The sequence below is a fragment of the Halichoerus grypus genome, chromosome 15 (assembly GCF_964656455.1).
Source record: "Halichoerus grypus chromosome 15, mHalGry1.hap1.1, whole genome shotgun sequence".
Classification (NCBI taxonomy): Eukaryota; Metazoa; Chordata; class Mammalia; order Carnivora; family Phocidae; genus Halichoerus; species Halichoerus grypus.
In genome coordinates, this window is record NC_135726.1 from 39,419,392 (window position 1) to 39,443,700 (window position 24,309).

Sequence of the window (24,309 nt, forward strand, 5' to 3'; positions counted from 1 at the left end):
TCTACTTATTAAGGAGGGCACGTGTTGTGATGAGCACTGGGTGTTATACGCAACTAATGAATCATTGAACACTACATCAAAAACTAATGATGTACTATATGTTGGCTAACTGAACATAATAATAAAAAAAATAGAGCTCTAAATTCATTGAGTTTCTTGATCTAATTCTTTCCTGTAAACATAGGCCCTTAGGCCAGAGATTCACAAATTTAGCCCTGCATTAGAAGTGGTTGGGGGCTTTAAAATATCCCAATCCCAAGTTGCTTCTTTATCACTTATTATTTTTTAATGAATCAAAACAAAGTGTTTTTAGCATATATAAATATGCATATATATATAATGCCAATATTTTGAAAATGATTCAAAATGTCTATGTCTATTTTACATTAACTGCATTTTTTTTCATTTTACCTTTTGGCTTTCTGATCTTTTCACCGATTTCTCCCATCTCCCCACCCCCACCTCTGGCAACCACCAATCTGTTCTCTGTATCTATGAGTCCCTTTTGTTTTTGTTTTTGTTTTGTTTTAGATTCCAAATATAACAGAGATCATACAGTATTTGTCTTTGTCTGACTTATTTCACATAGCACAATGCCCTTGAGGTCCATCCATGATGTCACACGGCAAGATTTCATTCCTGTGTACAGTTGTGTACAATTTCTATATCCATTCATCCATTGACGGACCCTTGGTTTGTTTCTAGAACTTGGCTATTGTAAATAATGCCACAAGAAACATGAGGGTGCATATATCTTTTTTAATTGGTGTTTTCCTTTTCTTCAGGTACATACCCAGAAGTGGATGGATCATATGGTACTTCTATTTTAAATTTTTTGAGGACACTCCATACTGTTTTCCAACATGGCTACACCATTTACATTCCCACAACAATGCACAAGAGTTCCTTTTCCTCCACATCCTTGCCAACTCTTGTTATTTCTTGTCTTTTGGTAATAGCCATTCTAACAGCAGTGAGGTGATATCACATTGTGGTTTTGCTTTGCATTTTTCTTATGATTAATGTTGTTGAGCATCTTTTCATGTAGCTGTTGGCTATCTGTATGTCTTCTTTGGGAAAATGTCTATTGAGAGCTTGTGCCCATTTTTAATTGAATTATTTGTTTGGCTATTGAGTTGTATGAGTTCTTTATATATTTTAGTTATTAGCCCCTCATCAAATATACAATTTGTAAATATTTTCTCCCATTCAGTAAGTTGCCTTTTCATTTTGCTATGGTCTCCTTTGCTGTGCAGATTTTCCATCTCCCATTCACTCATTTTTGCTTCTGTTGCTTTTACTTTGGTTTCAAATTCAAAAAATCATCTCCAAGACTGATACTGAGTTGCTGACTGCCTATGAAGAGTTTTATTGTTCAGGTCTTTAGTTCAAGTCTTTAACCCATTTTTTTTTTATTAGCTTCAGAGGTAGAATTTAGTGATTCATCAGTTACATGTAACTCCCAGCACTCATTACATCATTAATGCCCATCATTATTGCCCATGGCCCAATTATCCCTTCCCCCCACCAACCTCCCCTCCAGCCACCCTCAGTTTGTTTCCTAGAGTTCAGTGTCTCTTATGCTTTGTCTCCCTCTCAATTTTCATCTTATTTTATTTTTCCTTCTCTTCCCCTATGTTCATCTGTTTTGTTTCTTAAATTCTATATATGAGTGAAATCATATGGTACTTATCTTTCTCTGACTGACTTGTTTCACTTAGCATAATACCCTCTAGTTTCATCCATGTTGTTGCAAATGGCAAGATTTCATCCTTTTTGATGGCTGAGTAATAACTCATTGTGTGTGTGTGTGTGTGTGTAGATATAGATATAGATGATATAGATATAGATATAGATATAGATATAGATATGTATATACACACCACATCTTCTTTATCCATTCATCTGTCAATGAACATCTGGGCTCTTTCCATATATTGGCTATTGTGGATATTGCTGCTATAAACTTTGGGGTGCATGTGCCCCTTTGAATCACTGTATTTGTATCCTTTGGACAAATACCTAGTAGTGCAATTGCTGGGTTGTAGGGTAGCTCTATTTTTAACTTTTTGAGGAACCTCTATCCTGTTTTCCAGAGTGGCTGCACCAGTTTGCATTCCCACCAACAGTGTAAGAGGGTTTCCCTTTCTCCACATCCTTGCCAACATCTGTGGTTTCCTGTCTAGTTCATTTTAGCCATTCTGACCCATGTGAGATGATATCTCATTGGGATTTTGATTTGTATTTCTCTGATGCTGAGTGATATTGAGCATTTTTTTGTGTGTCTGTTGGCCATTTCTATGTCTTTTTTGGAGAAATGTCTGTTCATGTCTTCTGACCATTCCTTGACTGGATTTTTGTTTTTTGAGTGTTGAGTTTGATAAGTTCTTTATAGATGTTAGATACTAGCCCTGTATCTGATAAGACATTTGCAAATATCTTCTTCCATTCTGTAGGTTGCCTTTGGTTTTGTCGACTGTTTCCTTTGCTGTGCAAAAGCTTTTTATCTTGATGAAGTCCCAATGGTTCATTTTTGCCTTTGTTTCCTTTGGCTTTGGAGATGCATCTAACAAGAACTTGCTGCAGCCAAGGTCACAGAGGTTGCTGCCTGTGTTTTCCTCTAGGATTTTGATGGGTTCCTGTCTCACACTGAGGTCTTTCATCCATTTTGAGTTTATTTTTGTGTATAAGAAAGTGGTCCAGTTTCATTCTTCTGCATGTGGCTGTCCAGTTTTTCCAACACCATTTGTTGAAGAGACTGCCTTTTTTTTTCCCCCATTGGATATTCTTTCCTGATTTGTCAAAGATTAGTTGACCATAGAGTTGAGGCTCCACTTCGGGGTTCTCTATGCTGTTCCATTGATCTATGTGTCCGTTTTTGTGCCAGTACCATACTGTCCTGATGATTACAGCTTTGTAATACAGCTTGAAGTCAGGAATTGTGATGCCTCCAGCTTTGGTTTTCTTCTTCAACATTCCTTTGGCTATTCAGGGTCTTTTCTGGTTCCATACAAATTTGAGGATTGTTTGTTCCAGCTCTATGAAATATGCTGATGGTATTTTGATAGGGATTGTTTTGAATGTGTAGATTGCTTTGGTCTTTAATCCAGTCTGAGTTCATTTCTGTGTATGGTGTAAGATATTGATCGAGTTTCATTTTTTTGCATATGGCTGTCCAGTTTCCTCAATACCATTTATTAAAAGAGACTGTCCTTTCCCCATTGTATATTCTTGGCTCCTTTGTCATAAATTAATTGACCATATATGCATGGGTTTATTTCTGAAATCTCTTTTCACTTCCATTGATTTATATGTCTACTTTTATGCCAATACCATAGTATTTTAACTACTATAGCTTTGTAATTTAGTTTGAAATCAGGGAGCATGATAGCACCAACTTTGTTCTGTCTCGAGATTGCTGTGATATTGGATATCTTTTTGTGGTACCATACAAATTTTAGAATTATTTATTTATACTAGTTCTGTGTAAAATGCCATTGGAAATCCAATAGGGATTTCACTGAATCTGTATATTGCTTTGGGTAGTATGGACATTTTAACAGTATTGATTCTTCTAACCCATGAACATGGAATATCTTTCCATTTGTTTGTGTCTTCTTTACTTTCTTTCATTAATGTCTCATAGTTTGCTATATATAGGTTTTTCACCTCACTGGTTACATTTATTTCTGGGTATTTTATTCTTTTTGATGCATAGTAAATGGAATTGTTTTCTTCCCTGATAGTTTGTTATTAGTGTATAGAAACACAACAGACTTTTGTACATTAATTTTATATCCTGTAACTTTACTGAATTTATTAGTTCTAAGAGTGTTTTGATGGAATCTTTGGGCTTTTCTATAAATAATAGCATGTCATCTGCAAATAGTGACAGTTTTACTTCTTTCTTTCTAACTTGGATGCCTTTTATTTCTTTTTCTTGACCAATTGCTCTGGCTGGGACTTCCAAATACTTTCAACATTGAATAGAAGTGGCAAGAATGGACATCCTTGTCTCGTTCCAGATCAGATCTTTGAGAAAAGGCTTTCAGCTTTTAACTATGGAGTATGGTGTTAGCTGTAGGCTTGCCATATATGGTCTTAAATACGTCAAGGTACATTTCCTCTACACCCACTTTGTTGACAATTTTTATCATAGATGGATATTGAATTTTGTCAAATGCTTTTTCTGTATCTATTGAGATAAATCATGATTTTTATCTTTCATTTTGTTAATGTGGTGTATCATGTTGACTGCTTTGTGAATGTTGGAACATCTTTGCATCCCTGAAATAAATCCCACTTGATCATGGTGTATTATCCTTTTAATGTATTGTTGAATTTGGCTTGTTAAGATTTTGTTGAGGATTTTTGCATCTATATTTATCAGGAATATTTTCGTTTCTTGTGGCGTCCTTGTCTGGTTTTGGTAGGAGGGTAACGCTGGCCTCATAAAATGAGTTTGGAAGAGTTCCCTCCTCTTCTAATTTTTGGAAGAGTTTGAGAAAGATTGGTACTTTTTTTTTTTTTTTTTTTTTGAATGTTTGATAGAACTCACCAATGAAGCCATCTGATCTTGGGCTTTTGTTTGTTGGGAGGTATTTAATTACTAATTCCTTAGTAGTAATTTTTCTGTTCAGATTTTATATTTCATTATAATTCAGACTTGGTAGGTAGGTTGTATGTTTCTACGAATTTATCCATTTCTTCTAGGTTGTTCAATTTGTTTTCTTCAGTTGTTCATAGTAGTCTCTTATGATCCTTTGTAGTTCTATAGTGTCAGATGGAATGTTTCCTCTTTCATTTCTGGTTTTATTTATTTGAATTTCCTCTCCCTCTCCCTCTCTTGGTGGCTTCCATACCATTTAAATCAGTTTAAAAACCATTAATGCCTGGAGGTAAGCCCAGGCAGTTTTTAAAGCTCAGCAGGTGATTCTAGTGGCTACCAAGTTTGAAAGATTGGTCTGGGGCTATAGTTCTCAGTTGTGGCTGCATATTGTAATCGCCCAGAGATCATTTAAAAATTCTGACTCACAGGAGAACCTGAAACCAATCAAGTCATAATCTCTGGGAGTGGGTTGGGAATCAGTGGTTTTTGAAGCTCCCAGATGAGTCTAATGAGCACAAATTTGAGAACCACTTCCCTAGGCAAATCCCTTCATGAAAAAGATAGAGAAAACCTCATGGTGATGCTCCTCAATTGCTAACTTTAGGAAAATACCTTTCCTACCTATTGGCAAATGTCCATTCTTATAAAGTCCACTGAACTTAAATCTTCCCTAATAATTCTTTTTTTAAGCCTTATTGAGGAGTAATTGATAAATATAATTGTATATATTTAAGGCACACAACATGATGATTTGATATACATATACATTGCCAAATTATTACTAAGATCAAGATAATTAACACATCCATCACCTCACATAGTCAACATAGTTAGCTCTTTTGTGTGGTGAGAGTGATTAAGATCTATTCCCAGTAAATTTTAAGTATACAATATCTTATTAACTACAGTCACTGTGCTGTGCATAAGATTCTCAGAACTTGTTCTTATAACTGAAAATATGTACACTTCAGCCTACATCACCCCATTTCCTCCTTACCCCAGTATCAGGTAACCACTGTTCTACTCTCTATTTCTCTATGAAATTGGCTTTTTTTTTTTTTTTTTTAAGATTCCACATATAAGTAATACCATACGGTATTTGTTGTCTTTTTCTATCTGGCTTATTTTACTTAGCATAATGCACTCCAGATTCATTCGTGTTGACACAGATGGCAGGATATTCTTTTCTATGGCTGAATAATATTCCATCACATACATATACCACATTTTATTTATCCATTCACCTGTCGATGAACACTTAGGTTGTTTCCATATCTTAGCTATTGTGAATAATGTTGCAATAAACATGAAAGTGCAGATATCTCTTTAAGATACTGATTTCAGTTCCTTCAGATACATAACCAGGAGTGGGATTGTTGGATAATATGTAGTTCAATTTTTAGGAACTAAAATTTTTAGGAACTTTGAGGGACTACCATACTGTTTTCCATAACAGCTGTACCAATTTACATTTCCACCAACAGATACAAGGATTTCCTATTTTCCACATCCTTGCCATCACTTGCTATCTCTTATCTTTTCAATAACAGATATCCTAACAGGTGTGAAATGATATCTTATTGTGGTTTGATTCCCATCTCTCTGAAAATGAGTGATGTTGAGCACCTTTTCATACATCTATTGGCCATTTGTTTGTCTTCTTTGGAAAAATATCTATTCAGGCCCTTTGCCCATTTTAAAATTGGATTATTTGCTTTTTTGCTATCAAGCTGTATAATTATTATTTAACATCATCCACTCTCACTTTCTGGGGTAGATAACCCCTCATCCAGGTTGCTCAGCTTCTCTCTATGGCTCTGAAATTCCTCCAATCTTTCTTGGATTATTTCTTGGCAAACATGCAGAGACAACACAAACAGATACACACATAACTTAGAGAGAATGTTACACTCTGATGAAGACACTTGTTTTTGTCCACCTTGAAAGCATGAGGTGAATATCTGAGACCAATGGACAGGAAGGATACATGCCTAATATATATATCCTTACATGGACAGGATGTGGAGAAGGGAGGGAAAGAAAATAATTGTGAAGGGGGCTTCCACTAGATATGTAATATTTTATTTTTAAAAATCTGAAGCAAAATTTAATGAAATGCTAGCATTTGTTAAATCTGAATGGTGGGTTCATGAGGGTTTATTCACATTTTTGTGTTTAAAATATTTTATTAAAATTTAGGGATCATCATCATGTTTTTAAAAAGGTGTTACAGCATTATACACAGAAAATATTATCTACACACTAGTTATTAGACAAAAGAGGCAAATTTGCTATTTCAATCAACAGGTTTGACATTTGTTTTGTTTTTAGTGAGGAAAGTGGTTCTAGATCTGCACTGTCCACATGTGGCTATTTAAATCAAAACTAAAATAAAATTTGAAATTCAATTCTTCAGATACACTAGTCACATTTCAAGTGCTGAATAATCACATGTGGCTAGTGGCTTCAGTTTTGGACAGCACAGTACAGATTATAGAACATTTCCTACATTGCAGAAAGTTCTATTAGACAGTTCTGGTCTAGATAATAATATATAATTATATGGCAAAATGCAAATGACTTTTCTGCAATGAACCTCCATCCTTCTTCCCTTCATATTTGAATAAACTAAAGCAATCTATGATTTAGGATGGACCTGCAAATGAGTGATGCAAATAAATAAGTGGTAAATCTATTGTTTTTAATCTTCCTAGAAAACAAAGTTCAAAAATTACTCTACCCATATATCGAGAACTGTACTTTTATATGGCTTTTGTGTATAAGTTTATGTCTAATGGCTAGTAGGCAAAAAATTGACAACTGACAAATATTAATCAATGTCTAATATTAATTAATAGAAGGGACAAACTGATATTCCAAGTGAGGTAATAAGTCAGGAAAAATGTCTGCCCAGAGAGTCAGGACAGTATAATTTCAAGTTTTTCAAATTACAAAGCAAAACAGGTTTGTTTTAGCAGGTAAAATAATACTAAAAACTGTAAAGAAAAAACCTAATCATCATGCTCCCCTCAACTCTACACTTATGACCCCTTCTAACAGCATGGAAGTGCTTATCTATACCTTCCTCTTTACTCATGCAAACATATCAAAGCAACAGTATACATATAGAGGATGTTTTTTTTTTTACCAAAGGGAGCCATATTATACATTTTACTTCGTAATTTTCTTTTTTTTCACTTAGCAATATGTCACAGACATCCTTATATGTCTGCAGGTATTTGTATAAACTCATTTTTCCTCAATCTCTTTCTGCATATACACAGATGCGTATACACATATATTCATACATGTATATATGTATACATATATATACATATGTATGTGGGTGCACATATATAATTTTGCAAAATGAGCTATCATTCGTGCTGGGCAGGGGCAGGCAGCTAGTAGTATTTTCTTGCTTTTTCCTTGTTAACTTGTTTCTGTGCACCCCCCCACCCCCACTTCTCCCAGACTTTTTTCTCCCCATATCCACCTCAATCCCAGATAATTCATGTTAACAGAACCTGGTATTCGTCCACATTTTTTCCACACTCATAAAACACATTCAAAAACTTTTATACATTCTTTTGTTTTTTTGTCATTGTCATTTTGTTTCTAGTTTGGGCCCACTATAAATTCACCCAAACAAATATTCTTATACCTTCATTTTTCAATAGTTGTGTTTTTATTTCTTTGGGGAGTGTCTCAGAAGAATGGGTATGTGTATTTTTGGTTTTGGAAAGCAGTCTGGAGAAATATATTAAAACTATCTCCTGTTTCTGCCAGCAATGTGTAAGTACCCCTTTCTCACACATATTCAACAGCAAAGGATGTTTCTCCTTAAAGTTTTGCCCATCTGATGGATGTAAAGTGATATCTCATTACCATTGTGCTTAATCTGACAACTAAGATATTTAATACCTTCTCATTTATTAGTCTCTCACATTTATTTTTTTTCTGTATGTGCTTATACATTTCTTTTTCCTACTTTTTTTCTGGAGTTTTGTCCCTTTTTTTGTCAGTTTACAAAATCTCTATAGATATTGCCTAATTCTTTCATTTTCATTGCTTTTTGGGGTTTTTTACAAATCTATTGTCATTTGATTTGGCTAATATCTTTTGTTATTCAAGATTCTATTTTGGGGGGTGCCTGGGTGGCTCAGTCCTTAAGCATCTGCCTTTGGCTCAGGTCATGATCCCAGGGTCCTGGGATCCAGCCCTGCATCACATTGGGCTCCCTGCTCAGCAGGAAGCCTGCTTCTCCCTCTCACACTCCCCCTGCTTATGTTTCCTCTCTCGCTGTCTCCCTGTCAAATAAATAAAAATAAAATCTAAAAAAAAAAAAAGATTTTGTTTTTGTATACAAACAGGCCTCTATTTTCTGATATAGATCCTGTCATGATTAAGGTCTTCTCCATCCTCAGATTATATAGTTTGAGATTTTCTTAAAATTTGTCTTACATGCATCTTTAATCTCCCTAGAATTTGTTTTTATGCATAATGAGAGCCAGGATTCAACTCTGTTTTCTTCCAGAGGGATAGTAGGTTTTGCCAGCACCGTTTATTAAACAACCCATTCTTTTCACCACTGAATTGATTCCTGCTTTTCTTATATTAAATTCTCATATACCCTAAGATCTAGTTCTTGATAGTCTATTTTGTTCCACTAACATGTCTGTTCCCATGCCAATGCCATATAAATCTAACTACAGTGATTTTATAGTGGGTTCTTGCTTCTAAAGCCAACTTCCATTCTTCTTTTTCATACTTTTCTTGGCTCTTCTTGGATATTTTTTATTCTATATAAATTTCATGCCCATTTTATCCTAAATAAAACAAGGTAAATATACAATCAAACAAAAACCACTATAGAGATCCTAAATACATGCTAATTTGGAAAAAATTTTTTTGATGAAACTAAGTTATGCCATTAAGAATATGTTCTTTCCATTTGCTTAGATCTTGATTTAGACTTTTTTCATAGATCCTGTACTTATTTTTCATAAAGTCCTGTTGCTGCAGTCAAATTAATTGCCATACCAGGAAATAAGCTTGACAAAGCAGTCACTGAGGGCATTACAAGTCCCCGCATCAAAGGTGCAAGAGTGGATGTCACTGTAAAAGTCGCAGGAGACAACCTGGTCCCATTGTAGCCTAGGATGCCCTTAGGGGTTCTTCTGATGCCTGCTTCAACACCTTCTTGATGTCATATTTGACAGCTTTTTCTAGATGGTAGGTCAGATCCTTAACCAACACATTGGAGGTGGGGACATGAAAGGCCATGCCATAGCTTCCCATTCAGCTCAGGGATGACCTTGTCTACAGCCTTGGCAGCACCAGGAGAAACAGGAATGATATTCTAGGTAGCCCCTCAGCCATTATGCCACAGCTTCCCAGAGGAGCCATCTGCAGTATTCTGGGTGGCAGTGATGGCATGGACTGTGCTCATGAGTCCATCCACAATGCCAAAGTTGTCAAGGATGACCTTGGTTGGGGCGGGGCAGGGGGGTTGGAAACTGTTGGCAGTTCAGGAGGCATTGATGGCAATCTTAAGGGAGTTGTCATACTTACGGTTCATGCTCATCATAAACTTGGGGGCATTAACAGAAGGGGCAGAAATGATTACCTTTCTGGCTCTGCCCTTCATGTTAGCCCCAGCCTTTTCCAAAGTAATGAAGACACCAGTAGACTCTACAACATATTCAGCACTGGGATCTCACCCCTGGAAGATGGACATAGGCTTTTCCTTGATAAGCTTCCCATTCTCAGCCTTAACTGTGCTTTTGAGCTTGTCATGGGTGGAATTATACTGGAACTTGTAGACCATGCAGTTGAGATCAACAAAGGGGTTATTGTTAGCAACAATATCCATTTTGCCAGAATTAAAAGCAGCCTTGGTAACCAGGTATCCAATGACAGCCAAATCCATTCATTCCAACCTTCACCATCATATCTCAAGGATGATGCAAGTGTCTATCCAACAGGGAGGAGCAGAGAGCCTTGATTTCTTTTACTAGCATTTTATTTAGAAATTTTTATTTATTCAGTAAATGAGAATGATGTGCTATTTTTTGTATATTTAATGTCTAGTTTTAATATTAATTTTATGTTGAATTCATAAAATGAATTGTAGAGCTTCCATATCCCACCTTACCCTACATCCCCATGGTATAGAATTTTGCTAATCCAAAGAATGCTTCATGGGCTAGCAGCATGGACATCAATTGGACGTCAAGCTCATTTCCTGGAACTTGTTAGAAATGCAAAATCTCAGGCCATAACCCAGGCCTATGGAATTAGGATATGCATCATAAACAAGATCCCCAGGTGAATTGTATGCATAGTAAGATTGGAGATTTGATCTAGAATAGCTTAAGCAGGAATGGAATTATCTTCTCTTTAAAGTGTCATATAGAACTCAGATATGAAGCCAACCAGTCATGTTAACTTTTTATACTTAATTGGATCTACGCTAATTGGTATATTTAAGGTTTCTACTTCTTGAGTAAATTTTGGCATTTTATATTTTGTTAATAAATCATCTGTATCCCCTGAGCTTTACAACTTTGCTGCATAGAGTTGCATTCTTATATTACTTTATTACTATTTAGTATCTTCCATCAAGTGATAATGGCTCATTCTCTTCTCATCTTATATATTTTTGCCTTGTGTTGTTTCTTTTTATCAAGCTTACAAAAGCTGTATCTATTTTCTTGTTCTTTTCAGAGAACTAGCTTTTGGATTCAATTAGTAATAATCCTTTAGTTAAAACCTGGCAGGGGAAGAGGGTCCTACAATGTGAACCATTACTGTGGATGAGTTCAGCTTTGCTATTAGCATCAAACCCATGTCCACATGCAAATCTGAATTTCCAGGGACTAAAGCATCATGAGAATACAGGATTAATACCTATCTTCAACTGCTGAATCACAGTCTGGATAGGAACATACCTCCACCTTGAAATTGCCTTTCTGCATACCTAATCATATTCTAAATGTCATATATGGTCTCACTGGTATAGTTCACTAAATAACGTTTTGAGCATTTGTATTTTGCTTTACAGTTTATAATGCCTTTCATACCCTTTATCTCATTTGAAATTTATGTTTAAAAGGTTCTAATAGATAATCTTGACTAAGGGGAATACAATCCCTTAGTCCCTTACAATTTTCATATACTGAGATCAGCTGGGGCCCTCAGAATGCTCTGTTTCTCTAAAGGGCCAAACAGGGGCCACAGAAGAGTTTGTATTGTGGTGAGAGCTAAGAAAGCAAGTATTCACTCAGATAAAGGAAGAGGCATTAGTTGAAATTTTAACCATGAATAGATAAAAGAAAATGGCAAATTTCAGATAATCATCTTAAACCAGACAATTATGTGAAATGCATTAGCTTTTCTTCAATTAAGGAGTCAAGGTTTTGTTTGCCCTTTTAAAACTGTATGAAAAACTATTACTTATGGACTCTCATTTCTTACCTTTGCAAATATTCTAATCAGAGGATTTCAGCAGCTAGATGACTGTAAGCTTTTGCACTCAAATTGGCCCAAGTTTAGTACAATAGCTGCGAAGTATAAAGTGTAGTTTCTTGAATTTGGGATTTTTAGTTCACTGATATACCAATCTTATGTTGATCATTATGGAGGACTTATTACAAAGATACTGCTGAAGCCCTTCACAAAATTTTAAATCTTGTACCACTGACCAGAGATCTAAGATCTATAATAATCTTTTTATAAGAATTCGCATAGGCAAATACTTGAACAGTCTTTCTGTGTAGTGTATTTAGGTGTCCTTTAAGTACCTACAGTAGAAACCATTTTAACCTCCTATTCCTGGCAGTACTATGCTTAGGACATTTTTAACTTCCAATAAGTAGTGCTGAGTATTGAAAAAGAGAAAATAATCCTCCATCATTCCTACCTCAGAGAAAAATTGATCAATTCACCTACTTGATAATATTTTTCCCCTCTAAGCAAAATGTTCCCTTCCTAAATTCTAGGGTAGAAAGTGAATAAGAGAGATGAAATGGTGTAAGTAATGACCTGATGTCCATTGCATTTTAATGCTGGAAATAAAATACTGAAGGACGAACCTTTTGACATTGAAATCTTACTCGGGGAGAAGAATGTTCATTATGAACAAATGGAAAAAAGTAAAATAATCCATTTTTTAAAAAAAGATTTTGAATTATTTATACCTTTTGAATTCCTTTGAATTTTTTCTTCTGGGAGGAGTGTAAACTTAAATCCAAAATATCCTGTAATACTAGTTCATTTCTCCTCTGACCTGAAGTCCTAGAAAAATAAGATACACAGACATTACATGATTGTTCAATTTTTAAAGATGTTGTACAAAGTATCTGGAAATCTTTTCTTTCAAACAATGCCTCTCAGAAATTCAACCCCCTCCCCCCACCCCCCTCCCCATTCAGCACTCAATACCATGGCTAAGGACTTGCCAGGTCCCCAGCCCCCCTCAGTCTAGTGGTGGGGAGACAGACCAGGAGAGTGAACTTCAAAATAGAGGAAAACATAGATATCTAAATGGATATGCCCTGATTTTGGGGAAACTTGCTAGAAAAGTGAATGTAATTCAAGTGCAGAATACCACACCTAAAGAATCTTGAAGCAGGGCACCTGGGTGGCTGTTGGCTTAGTGTCTGGCTCTTAATTTCAGTTCAGGTCATAATCTCAGGGTCCTGAGATAGAGCCCCACACTGAGCTCTACAATCAGCAGGGAGTCTGCTTGAGATTCTCTTTCCCTCTCTCTCTGCCCCTCCCCACAGTGCTCACGCTCTCAAATAAATAAATCTTAAAAAAAAAAAAATCTTGAAGGTCAGGCTGAGGACAAACCAGATAAAACAAAAGAAAGGAAGGGGAACAAGGCAGAGGGGACAGTGTGGGAAGAGACTGAGAGAAAACAAGAAGGCAGGTAACATCCAAGTTCTGTTACTGGAGCAAAGGCTTTACTGATGGGATGCAGGTAGAGGTTCCCGTTCAGTTTTGAAGTCATCTTTTGACCTACATTAATGCATTAATTCCTAAAGAAATCCTGAGGCAGTGTCTTTTTCATATAAGGGAGAGGTACAAAGAGATTAAGTGATTTATGTCAGATCACATGTCTAGGAAATGACAGAGCCAGGATTAGAACCCAAGAACCAAGCCCATACTCTTTACCTCTACACCACTTGGCAACCCATATGGAGGATGGGTTTTAAGGGGAGAAGACTGGAGGAAAGAAAAAAGACCTTGCTGCAATAGACCAGGCAAGAATTGACAAGGCCTCAATTAATGCATATGCATATATGTATTATATACATTTATGTATACAGACACACACAGGTATATACACATAAATACATATACAGGATTGTGATCGGGACTATACATGCTGCACTCAGAGTCCTTGGGTTAAACTAAAATTTTGGTTCCACCAACTTACCAGCTATATGATTATGGACAAGGCACTCCATGGGTCTCAATTTCTCTACCTGTAAACTAAGAATAGCAACATTACCCAGCTGACAGGATTTTTTGAGGATTGAATGAGATCGTACACAAAAGTACACTTAGTCTATGGACTAGGAGTTGGTGCTCAAAGTTTGCCCCTATTAGAATGTTACAAATTGCAGAGACAGTAATGGACCTGTTCTTTAAGTAGGTACAATTAGCAGGGTTTGGGGATTTAGAACCAGGGGAAGGGGTAATGGAAAAGGAGGCAGAGGAGACTAGAGGTTCTTACTGCCAGGTAGATTACTGGGTAGATGGGAAGGTCACCAACTGCAATGAAGAAGATGGCTTATGGGAAACAGAGATGACTTCCTTTCCTTTTGGACAGTTTAAGGTGTTAATGGAACGTCTGTGTACAGATGCCCAGTTTAAGTGGCTGAACATGACTGTGAAGTTCAGGGAAGTAATCTAGGGGAATCATTAGCAATAGGTGATAATGCAAGTGTATTAGAACAGTGGGCCAGGAATATCACTCTGAAAAATATGCACATTTATTTTGGGTCAATATACAAAAGGCAGTATTTATTTATTTTTAAATTTTATTTATTTATTTGACAGAGACACAGCGAGAGAGGGAACACAAGCAGGGGGAGTGGGAGAGGGAGAAGCAGGCTTCCCGTGGAGCAGGGAGCCCGACGCGGGGCTCGATCCCAGGACCCTGGGATCATGACCCGAGCTGAAGGCAGACGCTTAACGACTGAGTCACCCAGGCGCCCCAAGGCAGTATTTAAATGACATGAAAATACAGAAAATGCCATTTCAGCACAATGAGAATGAAGAGTGACTTCTGACAAATAGTACATTCCCACTGTTCAGAAAACAGGGCACTAATAGCACATTCTGATCCTAAACCATATATATCAAATAAGGACAAATGCCCTCTGCACACTTAGATTGAGTCAAACAGATTTTATGAAGATATGCTCAGAAAGACAAAAGTAAATGTGACCTTAACAAACAATGCTAGGGTTTTTGGAAAGGTCATTTTCTATAACCACTCTGTTTAACGCATAATAAAAAGGGAATCTCAAGATTGTCCCAATCTTTACTCCCAGTAAAAAAGTACATGCTAATCATCTTATGTCAGGATGCCAACTGGTCAAATTTATTTCCTTACATTTCCCCCTAATATCTAGGATTTTGTTCCACTGAGATAATCAAACCTAAGTCTGCTCTAACCATTTAGCATAGTATCAATTAATTTTACTTGTCTTGGTCACTTGTGGAACAAAGCCTTCTTTTAAAAACTAAATGGGATATTTAAGTTTAACATCATTAGTCAAAATATCACAGAAGACATAAGCAGCCCACCAAATCCAATTCCAGCACAGAACACCTGTGATACATCTAGGAACGTGCAAACTTCCTGTTTTTGGCCTTCCCAGGCAGGGAGTCACAGTGCAGTTGTTTGGCATTTCAAACATGAAAAGATGAAGGTAGCACTTCAGCGTGGGAGGGGGTAATAATGGGGTATGGGCATTTCTCTTCAGGAAAGTGGTGCTGCTACTGGGTATTTACCCCAAAGATACAAATGTAGGGATCCGAAGGGGTACGTGCACCCCGATGTTTATAGCAGCAATGTCCACAATAGCCAAACTATGGAAAGAGCCAAGATGTCCATCGACAGATGAATGGATAAAGATGTAGTGTATATATATATATATATATATATATATACAATGGAATATTATGCAGCCATCAAAAGGAATGAAAGCTTGCCATTTGCAACAACGTGGACGGAACTAGAGGGTATTATGCTGAGTGAAATAAGTCAATCAGAGAAAGACATGGATCATATGACCTCACTGATATGAGGAATTCTTAATCTCAGGAGACAAACTGAAGGCTGCTGGAGTGGTGGGGGGTGGGAGGGATGGGGTGGCTGGGTGATGGACATTGGGGAGGGTATGTGCTATGGTGAGCGCTGTGAATTGTGTAAGACTGTTGAATCACTGACCTGTACCTCTGAAACAAATAATACATTATATGTTTAGAAAAAAAAAAAAAGACCATAGCAGGAGGGGGAAGAATGAAGGGTGGGGAATCAGAGGGGGAGACGAACCATGACAGACTATGGACTCTGAGAAACAAACTGAGGGTTCTAGAGGGGAGGGGGTGGGGGGATGGGTATTAGGGCACATTCTGCATGGAGCACTGGGTGTTATACACAAACAATGAATCATGGAACACTACCTCAAAAACTAATGATGTAATGTATGGTGATTAACATAACAATAAAAAATTATATTAAAAAAAAAAGGTAAAGTGGTGCTGATGGTTTGGGCAGCAGTTTTTAGTTTGTGGACCTGTGTTCCCCTCACAACTGAGTGTTGTGTTCCCACTCCCCGATCCCTCCATCCCAATACCAGCAGCATCCTCCAGCCATTGTGACAATCAAATAATGGCCACAAACACCCCCCTTGAGTAGGAAGGCTGCCCTGTTTGAACACTACTATTGTAAAAGATTGGTTCAGTTGATTAAAATGCTTTGGATGTGTTTATTGAAGTATCAAATACTGCAAACACATCAAATATTTATCTAAGAAAACTATTTCCATTATTGGGGCAGGGGGGTTGAAGAGGCTCAGAGAATCTTAAAGGCAGAAGGCCTCTTAGAAACCATCCCAAATTTACAGATGGGGGAAAAAAGTGTCCAAAAGAGGTTAAGGAACAGGCCCATGGTTTGATGGCTAGGAAATGGCAAAGCCAGAATTAAAACCCTAAATTCTAGTCCAGTACTTCCACTACGCCATGCTCCCAACTCACTCAATCCACACATGGATATATTAAAAGCTCAGCAGTTTCAGCTATGCCCAAAGGAACAAAATTCCTATAAACTTACACACAGGAAAAATCAAACCCCCCCAAAAAAGTCACTCAGATTTGTTGGGGTCTAAGAATTCATTTAATGCTTTGAGGCCTCTACTCCAGGCTTAATAATTTATCTTAAAATTAAAAATTGGAATTTTTATTTATCATCCCATAAGTTCTTCCAAGTAAGAATTTTATGACTGTAAAAATATTTATGAGCTCCTACATTAGCATATCCTGAGGAAGTGATGAATAGTTCCTGCTGCCATTTTTTAAAAAGAAAGTAGGAACTCAATTCAACTTCAAATTTTGTCAGTTTATAATAAATATATTGGTATAGTTTTAAAAAATAAATTGTGGACAACTGGCACCATAAAAAGGTAGCATAAGAAAGTGTAAAATGATCTTCCTCATAAATATTAGGAAAAAAGGAATCTTACTACAATGATAAAATATCCAACAAATACCTACATTTCATGGCCTCATGATGGGGGGGGGTGGCCATGTTTCATGTGAGATGCTCCAAATATTAATGAATACTACATACCCAATGCGCTTATACACAATGATGTAATTTCACTACTTTTAGTAAACTAGCAATGTTTGGCACCTTTTGTCTTATATTTTTACCCCAAATACCGGAACATAAAATACTATTATGATAAGCCCCATTTAGCACACCTTTCTTTCTAGAATGGTACAGATGAACCAAATATCTGCTCATAAGCATAAAAACTTGGACATTTTCTTTTCTTGGACATCTTCTTTAGCTACCATTTTAAAGACTGGAACCCTGGACGGCCAGTTCCCTTTGGAAGACCTAACCACTTAATCTAGTTTACTTTCTTACAAATGCACATGTGATCAAAGATGGACCCAGTGGTGTATTACTGGCCCATGGCCAAACAGCAAAGATAAGGCAAACTTATCAAAGTAGCTGTTGACTCTCAACGAAGGGCACAGCCCACTCCCAGTTCCCAGGGAGAGTATCAGATCTGTCTTGTTTCACTTGTGTAACTGAAGGTAGAAGGCAGAAAGCAAGAAGAGGGTGTGGATTCTGATGTCTCCCTGTGCCCACCTTCACTTCACGGTGAAAACTGGTGACTGCAAATACAACTGAAATACCTCAAAATGTAATCACTGCAGAAACAAAACCAGCAGGATCATTTTCACACTAACACAGTGTAAGTCAGATACTTTGGCCTCTTGATAGGGTGGATGCAGGAGCAATGGGAACATGAATATCCACACCTGATGAAGAAAATAACAGCAGCACTGCCATTCTGGAAAGCTTTTCTCAGGTAATATCCCACCACTGCCTCTTAAAACTGAAAAATTCTAAATACTAACTTACTCCCATATGTGAAAAATAAAATTTCCTGACCTGTCACATAAGCAGGAAATTGGCTACCTAGAAGTGGGGCTAAACCCTCCGAACTGCTAACACCTCATTTAGGACTCTCCCATAGAGTATATTCAACATCACCACACAGACTTGAGGTGGGGGGGGGGCGCGGAGGGGTGGAGACGGGGCAGGACACACATAGCCAGGACTCACGTGCAAGAGACAAGACGGGAAACCTGGATACTACTATTTCTGCCAATGCCATAAATATCTTCCAGGACTTGGAAATGACCAGTTGTACCTCAGTCTAACCATTAGCACTGTAGAATCTGTGTCCCTGACACAAAGAAGGAAGATGGAGAAAGCTGATTATAGATTTCACAAATATCTTGTACACCGGCCTGTAATTTTTAAATAGAATTAACTATCAAAGAAACTGCACTTTTTAAGTCTTTGAGGTTAACAATGTTTAACAGTGGCTTTATTAGGTGAATGCTTGAAAGCATTCAACATTAAATTCAATTTACTTCACATTAATGTTTGCAAATACATTATTAGCAATTCTTAAATATTTCAAATCAACTTAAGTATAGAAGGCTTGCTTATAAGTCTTCTGAGGTGACAAGAAGACCAAAAGGAGCCTAGAACTTGAGTCCAGGTCTCTAACCAACAATCACCATGTCCTCACCGGTGAACTCATATGAGGGAACTTCAAGGTTGAGAGGGGCAGGCCCCTTCCTGATCCTGCCAGAAGCATCATAGTGTGACCCATGGCAAGGGCAGTAATAACCACCAAAATCTCCTGCATTTGCAATGGGTACACAACCAAGATGAGTGCAAACACCTATGAGGATAACCCATTCAGGTTTCTTTACTCGATCTAAATCATGCTGTGGGTCCCTCAACTGGGACATTTCAACTGCAGCCTCCTGCTCAATTTCCTTCTTGGTTCTATGGCGCACAAACAGTGGTTTTCCTCTCCATTTGAAAGCCATGTTCTTGCCTTCTGGAATATCGGATAGCTTGATTTCGATTTTCGACATGGCCAACACATCAGCAGAAGCACTCATGCTGGAAACAAACTGGGAGACGACATTCTTGGCAGCATATGCAACACCTATACTAGTCGTTGCAGTTATCAAATAGGAGAAAGCTTTTCTAGCCTCACTGCTCTCTTTTGAAGACTTCGTAGCATCTAACACCTCGGTGCGTCGATAGTCAGAGAAGTCAGGCACTCTGATGTCTGTGTGGGAATAACGAATGGAAGCTGGGACTGCAAAATAAACAAAGTTAAAAAACACAATTAGATGAGTACCGTGAAAGGGACATACATCAGGAAATAACCTTTGTGAATTCATAAGCAAAAATCAAGTTATAAAAATGTGAAATATGGCACTCATTGATCTCAGAAATTGTCAAGTTGGCAGTGCCAGCATATAAAATACTGAAAAAGAACTGAGGTCAATCACTACCTATCATACTGGTAAGAAATCACAAGATTATATGTGTAAACTGAGTTTCTCATGATTGAACACTACTGATTCAGAATTCTTAACAATTTAGTGCATCAAATCTAAAAAGTTAAACAGTACTGTAAACAGCAATATTTTAAAATCCCTGAAAATTCAACCTGCCAAGACATACAATTATGGTAACTACCTCTCGCATTCTCTGGATTACGAGGGACCCTAAAACTCCTCAAGTCTACCCAATAAGTTGATTTGTGACCATCTTATTAAACCAAATGTCTAACTTTACATTCCTATCTACCTACTTGCTGAAAGAACTGCTAAAAATTCATAAAATACTTATTACAAGATAATAAACATTCTGTGAGCTGTCAGCTTAACTTTAGTTGCAGAAAATTTAGAGATTTCTATTTTATACTCTGGAGCATAAATTAGTATTACTTTAACTTCAAGTAAAGCCACTAATGGACAGAAAAGAACATCTTTACCAAAATATGCAACCATCAAATGAAATCTCCAAAAGAACCAATTATTTCAATTTAGTACAGGATAAAAGAGCAAAATTTTCATATATCCCACTTTTCAGTCAAGGGCAATAAATTCTATAAGCGTAAAGGCATTATCTTTCTTTTTCACTGGTGTGGGTCTCTCAACTGAAACACTACTACTGCAGGCCAATTAAATAGGCCAGATCTTTGTGTCAAATGAATGTTAAATAAACAAATAATTACTATTTATGTAGTATGTTGGACGTACGTAGTTTTGTTAAGATTTTATTTCTTTGAGTGAGCAAGAGAGAGAGAGAAAGAGGCAAGAGAGAGCATGTGCAAGCAGGGGGAGGGGGAGAGGGAGAAACAGACTCCCCACTGAGCAGGGAGCCCAAGGGAGGCTCCATGCCAGGGTCCTGGGATCATCACCTGAGCTGAAGGCAGATGCTTAACTGAGTAACCCAGGCACCCCAGTTTTGTTAAAAAAAACCAAACATATTATGTCTTTTGTCCCATACCATTTTGAAATATCTGACAAAAAAATGAACTTACTGGCATCACTTTTAAGTATGTTTCAGGAAGCAAATCTCTTTGCAAATTGTATATGCATTTTAGGAAATTTGCCACAAGGTTTCCTTTTTAGAAAAGGGACACTAAAAATTCCTCACTGAGAAAATGTGTTGTTTCTAAAAGAAATATGTACTTATAAAATGCATTTTCATATAAGTCATATAATTCTACTTGGTCTACTAGGCTGTCTCATCCTAATATACTTCTTGAACAGTTAAACATTACAATAAAGACTATATCAACTACTTTCACGTGGTTCTCAAGGTCAATAACAATGGAAGCCCTAAGTCCAATTCACCCTTGAACAACATGGGATTCTGAGGCACCAACCCCACATGTGATCAAAATTCTGTTATCTTCTGACTCCCTCAAAACAGCCTACTGTTGCCTGGAAGCCTTACCAGTCAATTAACACATATTTTGTATGTTATATATACATGTATCATATATTGCATTCTTATAATAAAATAAGCTAGGGAAAAGAAAATGTTATTAAGAAAATCATAGAGTACATATGCAGTACTGTACCATATTTATATATATATAAAAATCCACACAGAAGTGGACCTACGCAGTTCAAACCCATGCTGTTCAAGGGCCAACTATATTCATAAAGAATGGTAACCTATCAACATCATTCTATGTACTTTTCTGACTGACCCAACATTTTTTGGAGGGGATCAGGACATGGGTAGTGACTACCTGAGATTCACAACTATGGCAGAGTGACATTGCATTATATACTACTCTACCTCTCCCTAATGCTAACCTGTCAGTGTAGACTGGGGTTTGGGATCAAGTATGAATTACTTTCCTTTAGTACTGTCTGGAATTACAAAGGAAAGATGTGTATCATACTTAAAAGATGGAAGGAACCTAAGTTCATCCTTTACATTAAAAACAGTATCTACAACCCCTGACCATGTTAACAGCATACAAGGAAACGTATAGGAACATTAAATAGAATGGTTTTGACGTTCTCTTCCGGAGATTTGGTGGTCCAAGAAATCCAGTTGTCTACTCCCCTTTTATCTAGCAGGTTACACTTTATATCATACTACACCACCATGAACACTTTGGGAAATTAAACTGCCATATTGTGACAGTCATTCTCTAAGTAAGTTACATTAACTCTTATTAGGTGTGACTTTAGCAGCAAAAATGCTAGCTAGATCTAAACTCGAGCAGAATCAGATACTTCTAGAAACAGAAAACGTAAGGGATTATAACAAAACAGGTTTTTGTTTTTTAAGGTGAACTCTGATGTGCCCTGGAAATCTTCCTTACCTCAAGGATCTTCTCCTGATCGAATCCTCCCCTCTCACACCCTCAGTACTATCTTTCCGCAAACCACCTAGACAGGAGATTTTAATGTGAACTGAAGCTACAAGCTGAAGACATGATCACAGAAAAAGTTTGCCTTATGGTTCTGTATTATTTACCAGTTCTTGGAAAAGTCAGGTAAGCCTCTAATTTTTAGAAAAAACCCTTTAGCCATTAGACAAATTCCAAAGATCCTTTTTGCCTTTGCTGTTGAAATTTTCTCCTCCCTTATTGTTTCTCACCTCCAGGTCCAAAGAATAGGCTTAGGGTGGGCCAGTGTACTCTGTTCATGCCCTGAACAATGTCTCCAAAACCCACCGGTGCCCCCTTACCAAAAAAAAAAAAAAAAAAAATCACCATTTTATTCATCCACAAATATTCTGAACTGTATGCAAAATCTGAGGTTGTAGGAAATAGAAAAATAAAGGAGATTTTTCTCTATGCCCTCAAGCACAAGGTCAGAGGAGTCACCAGGAAACACAATAGTGGAAAGTGTTATGTACTATAAAGCATAAAGGAATCAGCAAATAAAAGATTTTATTGACCTGATCCTGAACAGAGATTGACCTGGTAAGACTTGGAAATATGGAAAATTGAGCGGATTATTTTACAGTAGAGAACAGACTGAATAGAGGAAGAATAAAGAATGGGGGCAACTTAGTTTGTAGGGCAAGCATTACTTGTCCTACTTGCCAAATCAACTGTCAGTGGGGCCAGGAAGGTAACACAAGAAGTAGGTCTGGTGAGGACTGTGATGAACTGGAAGAGCGCTTGCTCCAACTAAGAGGGCAGCCAGTGCACAGCACACTAGACTTTCCCCATGTAGAAACTAGAGTTCAGTGTTGCCAGATTCCAACATTTTAAGACACACAAGACATCTTCCTTTTAAAACTATGCAGGTTGGGCAGACTACAGGCACACCGGCCTACAGGCTGCCACCTCAGGATTTCCAATCCGGAGCCTGAAAAAAGAAATGGAACACAAGCCACAAAAGATAGAGGAGGATTCGGTGAGAGTTGATGGCTAACTCAGTCTTTCAAATCAACCTCTGCCTGTTGCTCTTCTTGAGGAATAAACTGATTACAGTGTGAAAATAACGGCCCACCAAATGAAAACGCTAATACTCTACACCATTAACGACCTTGGGGCCTGTGTTAGTGTGTTGTTGTTGTTGGGAGGGGGCGTGAAAGAGAAGGGCACTAAAGGGATCAGGTGGTGGGAAACGGGACAACGTCCCAAATCTTAACAGCAGTTCCTATTTTTTGAGCATGTATAAAGTGCCCCAAAATGTGCTAATGGCTTTATGTAAATTTTTCCATCTGAAACTCACGACATTACCTACGAAACTGGTATAATCATTCACCCATTTCACTGGTAAGGCAACACGTTTACAAATCTGCCCAAAGTCAAACGACCTGTAAGCAACAAAATCTGTCAGACTTTGCTGAAACGGTCGGCCGTCAGAGTTCTTGAATTTATCCTGTGAAGTACAAAATGTGGCCTGTGGTTTACCCAGACTGGTCGCCAACGGAAACAATCCCTCAGAGGCACGGAAGGCCAGGGCCGGAGGTCACCTGCGATCGCTCACCCCGGCTGCGTCCGTGCACAGGTGAGAGCGGAGGCCCGGGGGTGCAGATGATTGCCCAAGGTCGACCCAGCCCGGAAACTTAATCCCCCAAGCAGGGCTCCGCTCCACTTCCCCGCCCTCCTCGGGTGTGCCCTGGGTCCAGAGCCAGAGGGAGCGAGAAAAAGGGGTCCCCTCAGCCCCCGGTCGCTCCCCTCAGCCCGGCTCACCATTGAGGCCCACGGAGGCGGCCAAAGGCCGGCTCGCGGCCTGGCCCCTCAGCGACTCCCGGCACAAGAAGGGCCGCTTCACGTCCAGCACTGGAGGCTCCGGGGTGGCGGGCACCGAGGCCTGCACCAGGGGCCGCAGCGCGCCCGCCACTCCGCGGGACGTGGCCGATAGTACGGGCGCGAAGGGGCCCGAACGGGAGGCCACCGACAACATGGCGACTGCTTCTCCAAACGCCGAGCCGGTCACAGGGACGACCTTCCGCCCGCGGCGCAGGCGCGAGGAGGCGCAGGAGGCGCGCCCCGTGACGTCAGCGCGCCGGCCCAAGTGGGGCCCGAGCCTGAAGAGGCGCTGCGTCAGAGGCAGGGCTACGAGCATACGCTGAGGGC

General features: G+C 38.3%; 1 protein-coding gene and 1 pseudogene across 2 annotated transcripts; both read right to left on the reverse strand.

The window, feature by feature from the left end:
- Positions 1–8,278: 8,278 nt before the first annotated feature.
- LOC118549254 (glyceraldehyde-3-phosphate dehydrogenase pseudogene) lies at positions 8,279–18,592 on the reverse strand (annotated as a pseudogene). The gene is made up of 2 exons (XR_013444257.1): positions 14,055–18,592; positions 8,279–12,907 (listed from the first exon to the last, which is right to left on the reverse strand). The product of XR_013444257.1 is annotated as a glyceraldehyde-3-phosphate dehydrogenase pseudogene (transcript).
- A 138-nt stretch (positions 18,593–18,730) lies between these two features.
- Positions 18,731–24,205, reverse strand: UQCRFS1 (ubiquinol-cytochrome c reductase, Rieske iron-sulfur polypeptide 1). The gene is made up of 2 exons (XM_036113518.2): positions 23,923–24,205; positions 18,731–19,551 (listed from the first exon to the last, which is right to left on the reverse strand). The coding sequence occupies exons 1-2, from the start codon at positions 24,134–24,136 to the stop codon at positions 18,941–18,943; spliced, it is 825 nt and encodes a 274-aa protein (XP_035969411.2). The 5' UTR covers positions 24,137–24,205; the 3' UTR covers positions 18,731–18,940.
- Positions 24,206–24,309: the final 104 nt, after the last annotated feature.